General features: G+C 39.6%; 1 protein-coding gene across 3 annotated transcripts in view; it reads left to right on the top strand.

The window, feature by feature from the left end:
• LOC140272156 (forkhead box protein J3-like) overlaps positions 1-16,742 on the top strand; it is a 71,775-nt gene that overhangs the window by 25,351 nt on the left and 29,682 nt on the right. For all 3 annotated transcript variants that reach the window (XM_072367511.1, XM_072367513.1, XM_072367512.1), the window contains exons 4-5: positions 8,090-8,164; positions 12,315-12,398. In XM_072367511.1, coding sequence (XP_072223612.1) covers positions 8,090-8,164; positions 12,315-12,398 — 159 coding nt within the window. The remainder of the gene's footprint in view (positions 1-8,089; positions 8,165-12,314; positions 12,399-16,742) is intronic.

Here is a 16,742-nt window from a genome sequence, read left to right on the forward strand (position 1 = left end):
CGGCATCACACATACACACTGAGTCTTGCACACCCCTCCCCATCTCTCTTCTCCACCCGAAAGCATGTTTCCGAAACCTGACTTTTTGTCACACATCACATTATATCACATAGCATTTTGTCAAGAAGTCATCCATGCTTGTCAAGCCTACTTTATGTAACTAACCTCCTAAGTTCTCAGTGCTGCACCTCACATTAAGCAACAGCAGCATCCACTTACGGAACACACAGACACAACAGTGTATACAACAGTGATAAATGTTGTACAAGTCACACAGGCATAAAACCTTATGTATATAACAGATACAATGGAACAGATTGCTTTGCAATAGAACTCCTAGATCCAGTTCCACCCTTTTTAATATGAATTTTTCCCTTTAAATTTGAGTGTCCTCTTGCCTCTTGAAACAGAGGTAGGCTATGTTCACATTACAAGGCTGAATAGATTCATATGTGATAATGACTGAAGTCATACATGTTTCTTTTTTTCATTGCTGTGTGGACACAGAAATCCAATCACCATTTCTGATGTTGTCTGGGTTGGCGCTGGACACGGACGGGATTTTGTGAATTAACATTAGCTTTGGCCTTCATGCATTCCTCATATTTAGGTTAGTGATGTTTTTTCAGGTGATTGAACAAATTAGTGGTGTTGCTCTGCAGGGCAGACACTACTTTCTTACACTCTTTGCAAATAACTTGTTCTTGTTTAACGGCACTTGCCCTGAATCCAAAACAAGTCCAGATAATGGCTGTCTAACTAGCTGCCGCTGCAGGCTGTCTAACACTGCGCGTTTGTTATTTAGGCAGCTTAACCATGCTTTCGCCCCCTGGTGGATGGTGGAGAATGTGTGGTTAGAGATGCAGGCAGCAGAGCTCGCATTTTGAATGTAAATATTGTTGACGATCAAGTTAATTTAATTGTGGCCACCAAAATCGTGATCACGATCAAAATACGATTAATTGGAGTGAACGTGCATGCTCTTTAAGTGGGGCAGTTCACATGAAAGTCAGATGCAAGACACTCACAGTTATGATTATGAATCGTCAAATTTCTTAGCCTGTCTGTTAGCCTGTAGATGTATCACAGTGAGTAAATGCTGATCCTACAGCAGGGGTGGGATGATTATAATTGATGTAGAAATGTAAGAAAACACACCATGTGCAAGTTTCACACATGTAATGTGATCATTTTATTGAGCTTGATTTAGCCATGATCTGTGTGAAAATTCAATCGGAATGAAGTTTCCCTTCAAGAAGCCCTTGTTACTAGACCCTAACCCTTCATTCCACAAAGAATTGGGACATGCAAGACTGTGATGTAAATGTGCAAAATGGAGGTGTGGAGCAAAGGTGTTGGGAGCAAGAGACAAAATGGTAATGGTACTTAATCTCTGGCCATTAGAAAGTGCTCATGAAACCGTAGATTGGAATATGAATAGATGCAGGTACATTTTCATCTGCTTATAGACATTCTTAGTTAAACAGAATGAATTACTTACTCATACAATGTATCTATTGGCACTCTAGGACCAAATAGTTCTCAGGATTCTCAGTGGGGAGTTTGCCTGATAATGAGATAGCATCAAGTGCTTTATCCTTGTTGACATTCTCACCTCTAACAAGAAACTCTGGAACAGCAGGTCAAAATATGTTGCATTCCCTCCACTGCATCATGGCTCAATGGATCCTGAACTTGGCTGTTGTTCTGTTAGCCTGCGCTTTGTCCCATTGTTTTCAGGACAAATTTAACAGCTGTAGTCTACACATCCAATGATTTACCAGTGTTTACTGAGGGTTTTGTTGTTTGATTTGGATAGCAGAATTTTACATTGCAAGATACTCATGATAAGGGTGTTGTGTATGAAAACATAAACACACAGACTCTAGACTGTTGCCTGTAGAGAAAGCAAACATATATTTAATGTTTCGTTTGCTACAGGAGGTGTTGATGTAGTTCAGTTCATTCTAAAATGATGGAACTCAGCCAGTTGTCTTCTTCATTGTGCTTCCTGCATTTCACACATACGCAGTCACACACATGATACCAGTGAATGTTTGATCCATTAGCTAGTGGGCAGCAATGCCCCAGTCCGACCCAAAAGGCTCGTTAATCATGCAGGGCAAGGAGTGGGTAGAAGGAGGGCATGGCGGTGAATCTCATTATCTTCCTTCACAGCACTTCTAATCAGTGCATTTATTGATGGTGACTCTGCTCATTCATTCTGTAATAAGAAGGAAAAAAAGACCATCGCTTATACAGTAAATACACACATGTATGATATGTACACACTAGCGGGATTAAAGTGATGCTTTACAGCTGGAAGGACAGTATATGTCTGTATGCAGCTGTACTGAAGGACACACACACCCACGTCTTTGCAGCAAGTTGTGTGAAATTGGTTATTTTCTGTCATTCATTGCTGCCTTCTTTCTTTCATTCTGTCTTTCAAGATTTTAGTCAGTTACAAATAGGAAAAAACTGTTTTATTGCCAATTTCTTTTATGTCATTGACTTTTTGGATGTAAGTGGGTGGCTAAGAATGTGTGTGTGTGTGTATATTATTGATGGACTTAACAGAACAAGATCTCTATATTAAGGTGAAAAGTTCAGAATTGTTCAAATCTAAATAGAATATTGTAAATGATACAATTTTCTTTTTACTGTCCTTTTCAAGAAGATATACATCAGATATGGGAATTCAATAACACAGCCGTCAGAGCAGGAAAACGCAAATATGAGTGGCTTAGTATGACAATACAGCATTCACTATTTTGATTTGTAGTCATGCTATCAGGCTCCATCTAATCTAGTAAACCTATGTTTGCTAATCATCAGAGATTATAGCGTCTAGCTATTACTTTGGATAAATTTGAAATTCAGTGACTGATTAATTAAAGGAACTTCACATGCTTAAACAGGTTGGTTATTGTAAGTGACTACAGTATGTTCAAAACATCAAAAAGTTTTTAAGTTGAAGTTGAATTGGTCCCTTAATTATGACCAGTTAAGGTGTTTTGGGACCCCTTTTCTTTTTTTTCTTCTTTTTTTTCCCTAAAACTGACCTACTTTTTAATGTTCAAAAAACTAGACGGAGGTCAAAGTTTTCACTTATCCAGGGAAGTGTGTATGAATTCCAAAGACTAAAGCAGCCTCTTCAAATGTCTTTTTTCTACAGATTTCAGCTTGTTTAGTGCTGCATACCAAAGTTTAGCATATTATCACACTACAATAGTGGTTCTCAAATAGCGTGCGGAGGGGCAAGACCAGGTCTGCAGTGGTATTTTTCTGACACCCACACTTTATCTCAAAATGCAACTATGCAGATATTTTTCTTTTTCTCTTTTGTAATCAGGATTCTTTACAACAAGTGAGTGTTCTACACATCTCAGTTGCTATAATCAAAGGCAAGTTCTTTGAGCTGTTAAAAAAAGACAAAGTTAAACTCCTGCTGTCATGCGACGTCTGAATGGGGGGGATTTTCAGAGCATGACACGTCAAAGGTCCTGATTGGAGAAAAAAAAAAGCAAACCACAACTAACAATCAGTGCAGACAATCTAGCATCCGAGTCAAGGGAGAAGAAAAAAAGAACTCTGTAGATGATATCATGAAAGTTAACACTCTTGTGGCTTCAGCTGGACACGGGATGTGTGTAGTCTCTCAGGTGCTGTGCAAGCTGAAGAGGCACCTGGAAAACAAACATCCCCTCAACATTTAGCAAAACTTGGCCTTCTTCAAAAGAGCTCGAAACCTTAACTTGAGGCAGTAAAATAGTTTGATGGAGGAAAGTTTTGTGCTTGTGGAACTTGAGCAGAAGCAGAAGAAACCTCACACAACGGCAGATATGCTCATATTCTCTGCTAGTAAAAACAGCGGTGGTGTAATGCTAGATTCAAATGCTGGAAATGCACCACAAGCGGTGCGTTCTCCTAACAAAACTGTCAAAAGAAGACTCGACGACACGTTAAACAACAGAGCAACGTTTGACGCAGAGGCTGAAAACGTTCTTTACCAATTGACCCACTGACATACAGTAACTGGGGCTGAACAACGACTAGCAAATGTCAGAGAGATCTAAAAGGGGTTTCAAAACTGGATTTCACGAGTAATAAAGTTGTATATTTCTTTTTCTTTGTTTTTGCACTGGTGTTTAAGCGTAAATGAATATTGACAGAAAAAAAAGTGATAACAAATGTGATTAGAGCTTTTCTTTTAAGTTGTGCCTACACGTGTCCACCTGCACTGTATGTAGCATCGGGCAAAAAAAAATCATTCTTATGGGATCTGAGAAGTGTGTATAAAACACTTCCCGACATTTTTATTTGTTCTGGTTTGAAATTTGCCTTGTGCATTTGCTGTCAAACTGATTACCACACTATTCATGCATTCCCGGACAAAATAGAAATTTGGCACTACATATAGCACTACAAGCAGCAACCCATTGCTCGACAGATGATGCATGCGGCTGATGGAAGACAATTCATTGCTTTCTGGTGTAACATGTTGTTTGGTTATTCAGAGGTTTGTGGATATGTGTGTATGTTGGATACACGTATGGGAGAGCAAGCTTCCATGTCTCAACCCATCTGAGAAATGCATTTTAATTGTACGTTGAACTATCAGTTCACTAATCGGGCCCTGCTTTTGACACTTTTGATATTAAAAGAAACTAATTAAGGCCAAAAACAGATTTTTATTTTCATTGTTGGTGCATGTTTTGAATCCCCACCCAAGCCCAGCTGAATATACACATCATAGAAAGTGCCAGATCTGCAAAGTCTAAAATGCACAGGCTTGTACAGATATGCACAGGTGTGCAAAATCTGCTTGGGTGATAAATAACTGTGTGTAAACTAACAAAAAGCAAGAAAAAGTTAACAAAATCAGACAGGCTGACTGTAGAAGCGAATCATTAAACTCCACCATTCAGAGGGTAGTTTTTCATGGGAGATGCTTGCCACTGTGTGGCAAGCTGGTGGCATTCCTCTTTGCTTTTTTGATCACCCAGCTGAGTCTTTCCTTGATGGACGGCAAGAAACAGCCAGTGACCCGCTAAGTAAAGCAGACAACAAGCTGCTGAAGCATTTCTTCAGGAGGATCGGGGCAAGGCAGAGGTGGACAACGCTGTTATGTTATTCTTGAGGCAGAAAGAGAAGATGTTTTTTTTCTTTTTCTGAGCAGTAGGAACCAGGGAGAAGAGGAAAGAATTTACTCCGATGCATCTATGTTCTCCCCTCCTCCTCCCCAGTGGTATTAATTAGCAGCAGCAGATGAGTGGAGAACGAGAGCCTGAAGGGAGAACAGGTTCGTGTCAGGTTAGCGCATACAGTTGTGGGCCCCCTCTCTGGTCTTCTCTTTTTCTCTCCCTCCTCTCACATGTACACAATAGACACACACACACACACACACACACACACACACACACACATACACACAAACAATACAGGGTGTTACAGATAGTAGAAATATCAGCTTCTGCTCATTATGGCTAACACTGAACGTGTTATATGCTTACAAAAATGTGAGTTTCAGTAATTCAGTGTAAGATCAAAGCTTTAGCTTGAACACACCTCTTTCACATATACAGGGAATGCATTCAAACCCAAAGCACCACAGACTGGGAATATTCACAACCATTCCACCTCACATTCAGACCAGAAAACGGCTTTAGCCACACAGTGGCTCTCCAACTATGCACGGCAAATGTATTTCAGCCTTCCTTTCAATGATCAATTTCAGATGTCTGTGACAAAACAGATATATACAGATGTCTGCCTCTGCAGCATAATGGCATGCGTTTCATTCCTGAGAAACTGTCACACAGTGTCTTTTTTTTTTAACAGTGCTCAGGTCACAAGTGGCTTCTCCAACTGTTAAAGTAGAGGTCCAGAGCTTTTTGTTACCTCAGCTGAAGGTTCCAGCAGAGGTAGCCAAACCATGCAGAGAACCAAGATAGAGAATGTATTTTGATTGTTGCGCTACAAAAAGACTATTCTTATTCCCTTTGCAACTCAAAATGCTTGTTATGCCTTGAGAGGGGGTCATTTACCAGAGTGAAGTTGGGACTGCCTTAGACTTGGGACCAGATGAGTGTAATTGTTAATAACGTATGTGAGTCCATTGCACAGGTCTTATACTTCAATACGTCAGAGCAGACATTCCTGTCATAGGCCACATTCGACCTAAACAAGCTGTCTGTAATTTGACTCTTTAACAAATGTCTCATCTTCACAGTTTTTCGAGTGGACTATAACTGCTGTGAAACATTTGCTAAATTAGGGTTTATTTCTCTGATCTCTGAAAAAGAAAATTCTCAGTAACAAATGCTGATGAAGATCTTCCACCTCCTTCCCTGAATCAGAATAGTCTATTTTAGGGTAGACTTAAGGTGCTTTGCCATATTCAGAACTACCTAACACACACTTAAGCACAAGACAAAGACTTTACGTCGCATTTACATTTTTCCAATTCTAAATTGTAATGGCTCTGTATTTCAGAGCACTAATAAAAGATCAACTGTCTTAGCTGAACAGACTCTCTGGCTGTCCCCATCTCTCTGAGCCCAACACTACTCTCTCTCAGAGTCGGTCGACAGTTAGAGGTCAAGTTGGCCTTTTGATTAGACCACCGATCTCGTAAGAGTGTACATGCACGAGAACATAACCGAGTTATTGATGGAAGTCTGTTTCGACCCCACAACTCTGCGGACTGTGAGACAAATGCTTGAGGTACTCTGCTGCTTCTAGCCTTCCTTCCGGGAGATCATCTAACACATAACTACACTACACTGGTATCGTGTGACGTTGTCTTTAAGTTACTTTAAGATGCCGCGGTTTAAAAATCTGAATTTTATTAGAGCAGAGCAGCAGTCTGTAATTGCTTAAAGCAACCACTAGTTGTCAGTTTTTGATGCGTTTGGCCGTCCAACTAAGGAAACAGAAAAATATGTGAATGAGCGTGAGAATTGAGCTATGACAATGTACACGAGCACTTTACTTTTTACAAAAAGGTTGCGCATGTGTGGAGTGTCAAGGCCCATTTGAAACTAGTTGATTGTAGACATGTGAAAGTGATTAGATCCCTCTCTGTATTGCTTGAGTGTCTTAGCCCCATTTTTCCTAGAATTTCAAATGAATTACACGTTTACATGCATTTTAAAAGTCCAGCTTTGATTGAGCTAACACAGTCATTAGTTTTTTGCCATCTAAAGTGCAGTAAGACAAAAAAAAGATGCTTACAACCTGACTACTCAGGGCAAGTTAATGTGAAGATTATGCCTACAAAGGAAAAAGTATTCGGTTTAGAAACAAACATCCATCCATTTTCTATACCTGCTTAATCCAACTGTAGGGTCGTGGGTGGACTGGAGCAAGGGCCAAGGTATAAATGCTGCACTTGAATTAAAATGAATTATGTTCCAAATGTCTATTTAAAAAAAAAAGAAAAAAGATTATACAATCATTCAATGTATGTTGTTGGAAAGTTAATTACTAAAAATGCTGCAGGTACAAACCTATTACGATATGGTATCTTCTGAATCTCTTGAGAATCCAGCTGCCCTAGAAGGTTCTGTGAATATTTGAGAAATTGGCACTTTGATAGAACGTCTCAATCTGAGCGGACTCAACACTTCAGCCTTGTATTTTTCTTAAAAACCTCTTACGACCTGATGTCCACATACATAGACATGTCATTTTTGGTTGTCTGTACCACAACACTTAATTCTGTGTTACTGGAACCTTTTGTTTACATGGACACTTGCACAGCCATGTGGTGGTGTCAGAAAAGAAAAGCACCTTACAGAGTCATTTCAAGATGGCAGCAAACGCATCAGAAAAGTCAGGCATGTTCAAAGATAATGTCTGGTTATTATATTTATTGGTTCCCTCCCAACCCCAAAAGCTAGAAGAAATCTAAAATACAAGCCAAACCGAAGCTCTGGTCTCAGGAGGTTGAATTTTATTTGTTTTACCTTTCAATTTCTTTATTGTGAAGCCAGGAGATGTAGTAAATTCACGTGTAAATTCACAATATTCAAGTGTTCAGCTGCTCTTGTCTTCTCTCATCCTTTCTGTCCTTTTCCTGCAGAATTCAATACGACACAACCTGTCCTTGAACAAGTGTTTTCTCAAAGTGCCTCGTTCAAAAGATGACCCTGGAAAAGTAAGTATGGCCTGAACAATAGCTCAGCTTGAATTGCGATAGCTTGCACAATAAAAATGCAGCTCTGTTTCAGCAAGCTTACAAATGAGACCTAGGTGGCTTTGCAAGCATTTAATCCCTCTTATACCATATATATGCACACACTTGCATGAGTGCACACTGTTTCTTTGTCTCTTTCTTTTTCATGCACACACACACACACACATATGTACGCACTTATACAAATGAAGTGTCTGTACTTAAAAGCAGTTTGTAACTCAAAAACTGGCTATGCTGAATGCCTAATGCTGCTATCTCTGTCTTCTGTGGCTCCTCCGATATTGATTCTGCCAAGTAATAATGTGGCACGTGGAGTAATGAATAATAAGTATATGTTGGTACACGCCCTCTGATACCATGCCTTTCGTCCATTAGTTATGCTTTATTAAGGCCCGTTTCTCTCCTTCTTCGTCTCAGACACAATCACAGGAAGCTTAAGATAGGCTTCATCGCTGCTACTGCTGCTACTGCTGCTACTGCTGCTTCTGCTGCTTCTGCTGCTACTTCTGCTTCTGTGGTTAGGAAGCCAAGTTACCACGACCACAATTTGTCAAGTCCTTGTTTGTGCTGAATTAGATGTGGAAAATATATGATTAAGGTTGATCGCTGAAGCTTGTCTTTACAAGATTGTTTTTTTTGGGCAAAATCTCAAATTTCTGCATTTCATCGCATCACAGGTTTAATGTGAGAAACAATCCACAACTTTTATGGACAAAAAACAAAACAAAACTGACAAGCCAAAACTTTTCAATGAGCTTTCAAAAGTCTGCTCATTTTGTTTGGGCGGAGGTAAGGAGGGAGTTTCTCCTGGCTGTGGGGATTTAGGAGCCATTGAAAAATAAATTAGGGGGAAGAAGGTTTAAATAATTCAGACAAAATCCTTGGGCTTGAGTGGAGGCCTATAGTCTGGATAGACACAAAGAGAGTGGCTACCCCCTGATTAGCCTGACTTGGACCTGACCAGCACCTTAATTCACACCGCGGATCGAAGCGGTCGATACCTCGGCATAGGGGGCGAGGTCATCTGTGTGTGGAGAAGTTGAATGCACATGCTCTGTTTGAAACCACAGAGAGGGGGCAGAAGCTAAATCATGCATGTGCTAACGTTAATTGGCTGTGTGCTGCTCTGTGATGTGGGACTGAGAGACAGGGGGAGGAGAAGAGGCAAGAATAGAGAAGATGAAGAGGGGGCTGGATGTTGAGGGTTGAGCTGTGTGCATGTGTGGCCCACATGAACCTCTTGAATTTAGTCTGCAGATTTAGAGCTCCTTGGGAGGGAAGGGGAAAAATTAAATGTGGGGAAAAATCAGGCCAGGAGGAAATCAAGAATTTCTAAATGCAATTGATTACTACCTCTCTTGTTTTGTGTGTTTATTTTTGGAGCTGCTGTGTTTTAACAGCATGTATCAAAAGAATTGGAGTGAATTTTTCGAGGAAGGAAGCAGGAGTTTGCACCACTTGAAGACAAAAGAAAAGAAAATGGATTTGATACAGAACTAGAGGACACACAGATGAGCTCATTTTATCAGATGCAGTGGATCAATGCTCTGGACTTTTTGTCTGTTTAGTGACAGATTCTCTTGTCAGAGTGACTGAAGTAGCCTCACTGGGAGGATAATCCATAATGAGCAGAAATACTTTTACAACAGATTGAAAAGCTGGATTTCGCAGTACCAAACATACATATTTTCAGGTGATATTAAGAGATTTGAGCTGTAGTGCTGAAGAGCACTACAACATTATCTAAATCAGAGAGAGACTAAAGTAGTAAAATCAAACTCAGGACAGCTGACTTATTTTTGTTAGAAAAGGCGAATTCCCCACCATGAGTAGGACCGACGCACCTAACTAAAAATTTTAGGAGCATTCCTCATTTTCATTATTTTTTCTGCTACACTACACTAGTGTTGGATTTATGATTTGGTTTTAGGACAATTTACTGAGACTTTGACTTGTCAGAGTGAAGCAGTGCTGTTGGAGAATTAAAAAATCATTAAAACAACCTATTTATTTATTTATTTTTGACTATATGCACAGAGCCTATAAAGTTTTGAAAAATAGGAAATTAGGTCTGGATATTTACAGAAAAAGGAAAGGAATTGTATTTCCAGACTGTTGGTTCTATTTTGTTTTCGAAATGATGAACATCAGAATTTCTAGAAGTGGATTGAATGTGTTTTTCACAAAGATTATCGATAAAAGAAGGATGTACTAAGGATATGAATCCTTACATACCTCACGTTTGATTCATAATCACTTCACTGTCCTGAAGTGTTCTTTAGTCACTTTAGACAAAGGTTCAGAATCTGTTCAAATCCACACTAAATTAGTCACGTCCAGTTCCATCTTCCAGTTTATGACCTTCTACAATATAAAATATTTCTTATATTATTACTCTTCTCATCTTTGTTTATGCTGATGACATCTTATACAAGTAGGTTCATATTGTCCACACTAAATGAAGAGATATTCTGACCTTCATCTGTGGCCACAAGCTGCAGGCAGTGACCGAAGGAACACAATAGCAAATAGAAACGACTGAAATGAGCCTCTTTGCAAGGGGGTCTCTGCTCACCCTTAAGGACAAGGTTAGGAGCTTATTCATCGAGGTGGAGATTATGCTGTTGAGTTGTTGTTCCTGAAGCTAGTTGAGGTGTTCCGGCATCTGGTCAAGATGCCCTCCAGTGAAGGTGTATTTTGGGATATGTTCTGCTTGGAGGAGGCAGAGTCAGGTCTTGGAGAGATTATACAGTAACTCTCGGCTGGTTTGGGAAAGCTTTGGTGCCCGCTGTAAGATTCCTGTTCAAAGTGCCGACCTGTTAACTCAGTCCAGATAAGGGACCTTGTTCGCTCTCACAGATATGGAGGTTTGTACTGATGTGAAATTGTGGAACTGATCTGAAATGTGAATGCTAAATTTTGGGACTTCTTTCTAGCTGAGTGAGGAGCATTTATTTATTTATCATAGTGGTCACAGGTTCATTATATGCTTTTATTATTTTATTGTGCTTTTATTTATCTATTATAATTAGTTTTGCTAGGTGTACTTTGAGATATGTGGTTAATTTTGACCACTAATGTGTTGGAGAAGAAAATATCAAGGCCAAGAGTTCAAGACAGAATTCACTTTATTGTCAGGGGAAAGGTGCTTAAATGCTCTATAGACTGAAAATCATTGCGCTGAGCTCATATTCAGCAAATAGTACAGCTAGTTTTTGTTTTTGTTTCAGATCTGGTCTTAATATTAATATGTTTTTATATTTATTTATGAAGGGTTTGCTTCATGTTGTTTCCTGTTTTACCGGTGCTGTTTTCAGGGACATCAATTATGTTCGACTCTCTATTTGTAATTCATCAGCTAGGCAATCTTCTGAGTTGCTTTAATTTCCTGTTGAAGTTTACCTTTGTGGGTGAGGGATATTGCTGTTTTAGAATAATATCATTCATAATGATACCAGCTGAAACCTGCATGACTTGTGTCCTTGCCCTACTGCATGTACATACTAATGCACTTTGCTCTCTGAGGACATGGATATAAAGAGACAGGTTGTGACTAATTAGAAAGACTCAAAACATCATTTTTGAAGGACAGTTTTTATCTTGTAAAACACATTGCAGGTCCATAGTTTCAATTCAGAACAGGACATTATTTGTTAGGGAATGCACAACAGTAAAAATTCACTCGTAAGACTCAGTGTACCTGGACAACATACAACAGGAAAATCCATTATCTATCACTCATCATTTCATTACTAAATGGGTCCTTGGTTTTATTATCGTCCTACACGGTACATTTCAGACTTAAAGGTAACATTAGTAAAAATCTGAATTCAGTTGACGACTTTCACCGTCAAAGTTTAAGTTTGCAGTATTTTATTTTTTAAAAGTTATGCAAAAATTTCATCACGACACTTCAGTGAGAGAAAAACAGAATTATGCCCTCTCAACCATGGTGAGAAAGTTGACCAACCACGGGTCTTCGCAGTTAATGCAAATGTTGTATGAAAATAAAAGTAAAAAGGGTAAATAAACTCACAGAGCAATATAAAGAGTATGCAGAGTTGCTTTCATCAAATGGGCTAAACTGTGCTTTGTTGTGGCCACCATTTAGGGTTCCTACTGGGCCATAGACACCAATCCTAAAGAGGACACAGTACCCAGCAGGCCGAAGAAGAGACCACGCTCTGGTGAACGGGTAAGCTCTCAGATACCAGTTGTAAACATCTATGTTTGACTCTAGAGCCTTTGTTTTATAAGCCTTAAACAATGTCTTACAGCACTCAGTTAGTATTTCAGTGGCATCTCTCAAGCAGACTGTCATACTTGTTCTGTGTTTTCACAATCTTACTTCTCAATACCAGTTTACACTTATCAAACAGGGCGGCACAAGCAAGGATTTTCTTGTCACCGTGAGTATATAAATGAGGAAATGCTCATAACAGCCAGATAACGCACAAAAACAAGAGATAAGCCATTGCTCCATTCTTTGTGTGAAAAGACTTGCAACTGTTCTCCTTTTCCAATTCAGTGACACTCTGATAGGCCAGCATATATGTGACATGCCTGAAAAATATAAATGAAAGTCTGCAGCGGTGCTCGTGCCTCTGAGACATTTTTGTTGAGCCTGGTAGGTCGAGAACGACATAGCAGGGATTTGATCATAAACTTCTGGACTAAATGCACCTTGATGATTGTGCTGCTAACAACCAGCAAAGTCAGTTGCTTATAATAAACAAATCTTTACAAAATTTCCCAGCTATTCCTAGAATGAGATTTTTGTCACAGTGGAAGAGCTGGACAAACAAAAAAAGCAGGTTACCGTTTCATTGGGCTGCATACGGCTGTGTACGGTTCTGAAAAAGCAGCAGACCTGCAAAGCAAGCAAAGTGCATTTTTATGTTTCAAGTATATTAAAGTCTTCTGTTGTATCCTCATAACTTCAGTGAACGTGTGCTGTGCCTGAGTGCCTTGTGTAGACACAGATGGAGGTCTGAAGCTGCTGTGTAGACAAGGTGTTACACTTTGTCTACACAGCAGGCACAGCGTGAACAGCAGCTGTAATTGACTACCATACCAGAAAATCACATTTTTATGCTTTAATTATTAAATTTTCAAAGCCATAAAAATAGCAGGGTTATCCTAGCTGAAGGCTATTTGACTGATATTGATTCACTCGTTACTGGACCCTCTCATACCAGAGAAAGTCACAAAAAAATAGAAATAAAAAGCCTTCATCTTATAGATATACCTGATCAGTACCGTGTGGGGATTTTTCATGAAAACAGCCAGAGCCCTTGGTCATAATTAAAAAACATCTCACGTATACATTCACCCATGTTAACCACAGTTCTCCCAGATTTGCGGTTTTCAAGACGCCACAGGAAAAAAAAAGGAAGAAGCTACAGGATAGATGTGAGAAGTCAGAAGAAAGAATGAAGATTGGTTTGGAGAAATTGATTGACAGCAGCAGAGGCTATAAATATATGAAACCCTGCATCAGCTCGGCAGAATGCGGCTCCTGCTCAGTCATTAACCTGCAGATCTGAATACAAAAGCAGAGCAGAGCGAGCTCCATAATGTGTCGCAGGTCTTGTATCATCCCTATCTGCTGCTATCTCTGTATCTCTGTTGGTTTTTTTTTTTGGCTCTGACTGCTGAATATTGTGCTTGTAGTTTCTGTCTTCCAGCAGCTAATTAGCACAATCGTTTGGTCTAATGAAGAAAAATGTCATTAATACTTCCACACAAACTGTCAGAGTCTGTATTTAACACACTAAACACCAGAAAATGCTTTTTGTCTATTATTTCCACTGAGTTTAAATGGATTGTGCTCAATGCTGTATGCAAGTGTGGCAACACATACTGAAAATATATGTTACTGTAAAAAGTTATTTGTGAATGGAAGATTAACTCTGCTTCAAAGTGTGAAATATTCTTTGACATTTTTAGCAAGATTCCTTGTGTGTGTGTTGCATTAACTTTTTATGCCTCAGGTTTTGTTCACCGTCACGATCTGGAAATGTCAGTTGTTGCAAATTTCAAGCCTTTGCAAATTCTCTGTTTCGACCCTGACAATCAGCAGCCTTGGACTCAACTCCCCAAAGAAGCTGCTTAACACACACATCAAAATTCAAATAACTAATTTACTCAAAGCCAGTGAATCCGAGAATTTAGTTTTTTGAGACACTGTTCTTTTTTCCCGTTATTGCAGTATAATTAGGGAATGACAGAGGTTTTGAAGATGAAGAAAAGCGGACCAGAGATTTCTCTGGTCCGCTTTTCCCATTTGTAATGCTAAAAAGGAAAATAAAAAGCCCAATCAAAGCGCCTGCTTTAATGCAAATGACTGGAACGCTGGTGAACTGATCAGCCACACCGGCACCAATGTGACATTCATGGAAGAGTAATCAGATGATAAAAAAACAAAACTATCCTGCGTCCTCACCACAAAAGTCAGCATCTTACACTGGAAAAGCTATGTCTAAACAGGGCTGATGCATGTTGACAAGTCTTGCGAAGTTACTGATGAAGTTATAATGGAATTTTGTGGTCAAAGAGCGCAAAGGTATGTTCGAGGAAAATAAGGTGAAGAATTTAATGAGAAGAAGTCTCCACTTGCTAAACAGGTGGATTGATTATGTTGTAGGATTGTGTTGCAGCCAGTGGTATAGGGAACATTTCACCTGTACAAATGAATGATCTCAATAAAACACCAGTAAATTCTGATAGCAGGCAAACGACAATGGCTTTAACAACAGCATAATGATCTTCAACACATCGTTATCACAAGAGGGGACCTCATATGCTGCCTGTCGGCCTAAATATCAGTTATATTCTGTGGATAGATCTCAAAAGAGCAGTTCTTGCAAGAACTATAATGTAAAGACTTAGTGGGCTAATAATAGTGTTTACGGGCTCAGATACTTTTTTGTAATTCAAAAAGATGTTTAATGCTTAATTTGTTAAATCTATACCGTTGTCAAATCAAAAAAAGTTTTCACTGGTGATGCTGTGGACAGGGCTACAGGAATGAGCACAGTTCACTACAGAAACACACATTCAACAGCTATAATGTCTCACACCGAGGCTCTAAGAAGGGCCTGATCTATCTTTACTTTAAACAGTTTAAACACGCAACTTTTGGTGTAAGAATGGTATTCGAAGTGCAGCTGCTGCGCAGGAGTACTTTTCTCTTTCTAAAGAAGCTCCAAAATAGGAATTATTTTACACATGCGTAGTTACACATGACCATGAGACCTGCAGAAAATATCAAAAAGATAAAGTAGATGTTCAAATTGCATAGATTTAGGGGGGTGATAAGCGTTGACATCTGGCGTTTGTGCTAAACTTCCAGTAGCGTGACATCATTCCCTTCTGCAAAATTTCACCCAACATTTAGTGAATTCAGCAGAAGACGCATGAAAAACATCTCCGGTGTAGATAGTTTTACTGGAGAACATAAATTTATTGTTATAATTTTATTGTTTTTCTTTAATTGCACTTTCTGGATCACACTGAGATACGACTGACCCACAGTGATTTTTCTGAATGCACTTGTCTGTGCTGCTGCATGAAAGGAAACCTGCTGTAGTTATACTTCATCTCTCTTCCTGTCACTATTTGTGGGGACATGATCTTTCCGTTCATCTGCCACTCTTTCCTCTCCCTTTCAGCCCATATTGCTGCTTTAGCCTTCCCGTCTTCAGGGAGCTCAGGCAGGCGACGAGCGGCAAAGTGTACAATCACTGTTGCTCATTGGAGGAAGTCTTGTGGTAACAGAGACAGAAAGGGTTGCTCGGAGGAATGGAGAGAGTGTTAAAGAAAGGATGCTGGAATAAAGAGAAAATGCATCGTGGTAGGCAGAGCGTAGAGGGAAAAAGTCAGGCTGCAAGGAGGAAAAAAAAGTAAGAGAAAGAGGAGGGAGGAGGGAATATTCTAGGCTTGTGTTCCAGTTAATTACCACAGAAGGCCCCGGGGCTGCTGCTAGACATATTTTCCTCACCAACGATTTTTTTTTTATTTCATTACAAACATTAATTAATTCAGAGCCTTGTCATCTCGTCTTACATGGATGGGCCCTTCGACCCTTTTTCTTACGCCTCACTTGCACTGCTGGCAGACATGCTGTGGGCTGTCACATGGGTTAAGGAGAAACTGGGAGGTTTAAAGTGCAAAGATTTATGGCGGTATTACTGTCTGGTTGAAAAAAAAAAAGGTGGATTGAAAATGTCTAATGGTTTTCATTGGGGTTTTCCTTGCACCTTAGCTACACAGTCAAAGATTTCAAGTTGGCACTGAGGCTAAACGTCAACTGCATAAATGCATTGTATTAGTGTGCAGACAGGCAGTGTACATTCTGTGTTGTACCTGTGTCTCCAGTGCCCTTGGAATAATCACTTTTTCATTTCATGTATGCCTCTCCATCTGCCTGTCTGTCACCACTCAATTATCTACCTATTCTTCTTCTCCCCCTTCTTCCCAAAGCCTTTTTTCCACTCTTCTTCACCTCTGTGTTGTCTTCTCTCTAAGTGCCTCCACC

This window comes from Leuresthes tenuis, unplaced genomic scaffold, assembly GCF_036924035.1.
Source record: "Leuresthes tenuis unplaced genomic scaffold, fLeuTen1.0.hap1 SCAF_16, whole genome shotgun sequence".
Classification (NCBI taxonomy): domain Eukaryota; kingdom Metazoa; phylum Chordata; class Actinopteri; order Atheriniformes; family Atherinopsidae; genus Leuresthes; species Leuresthes tenuis.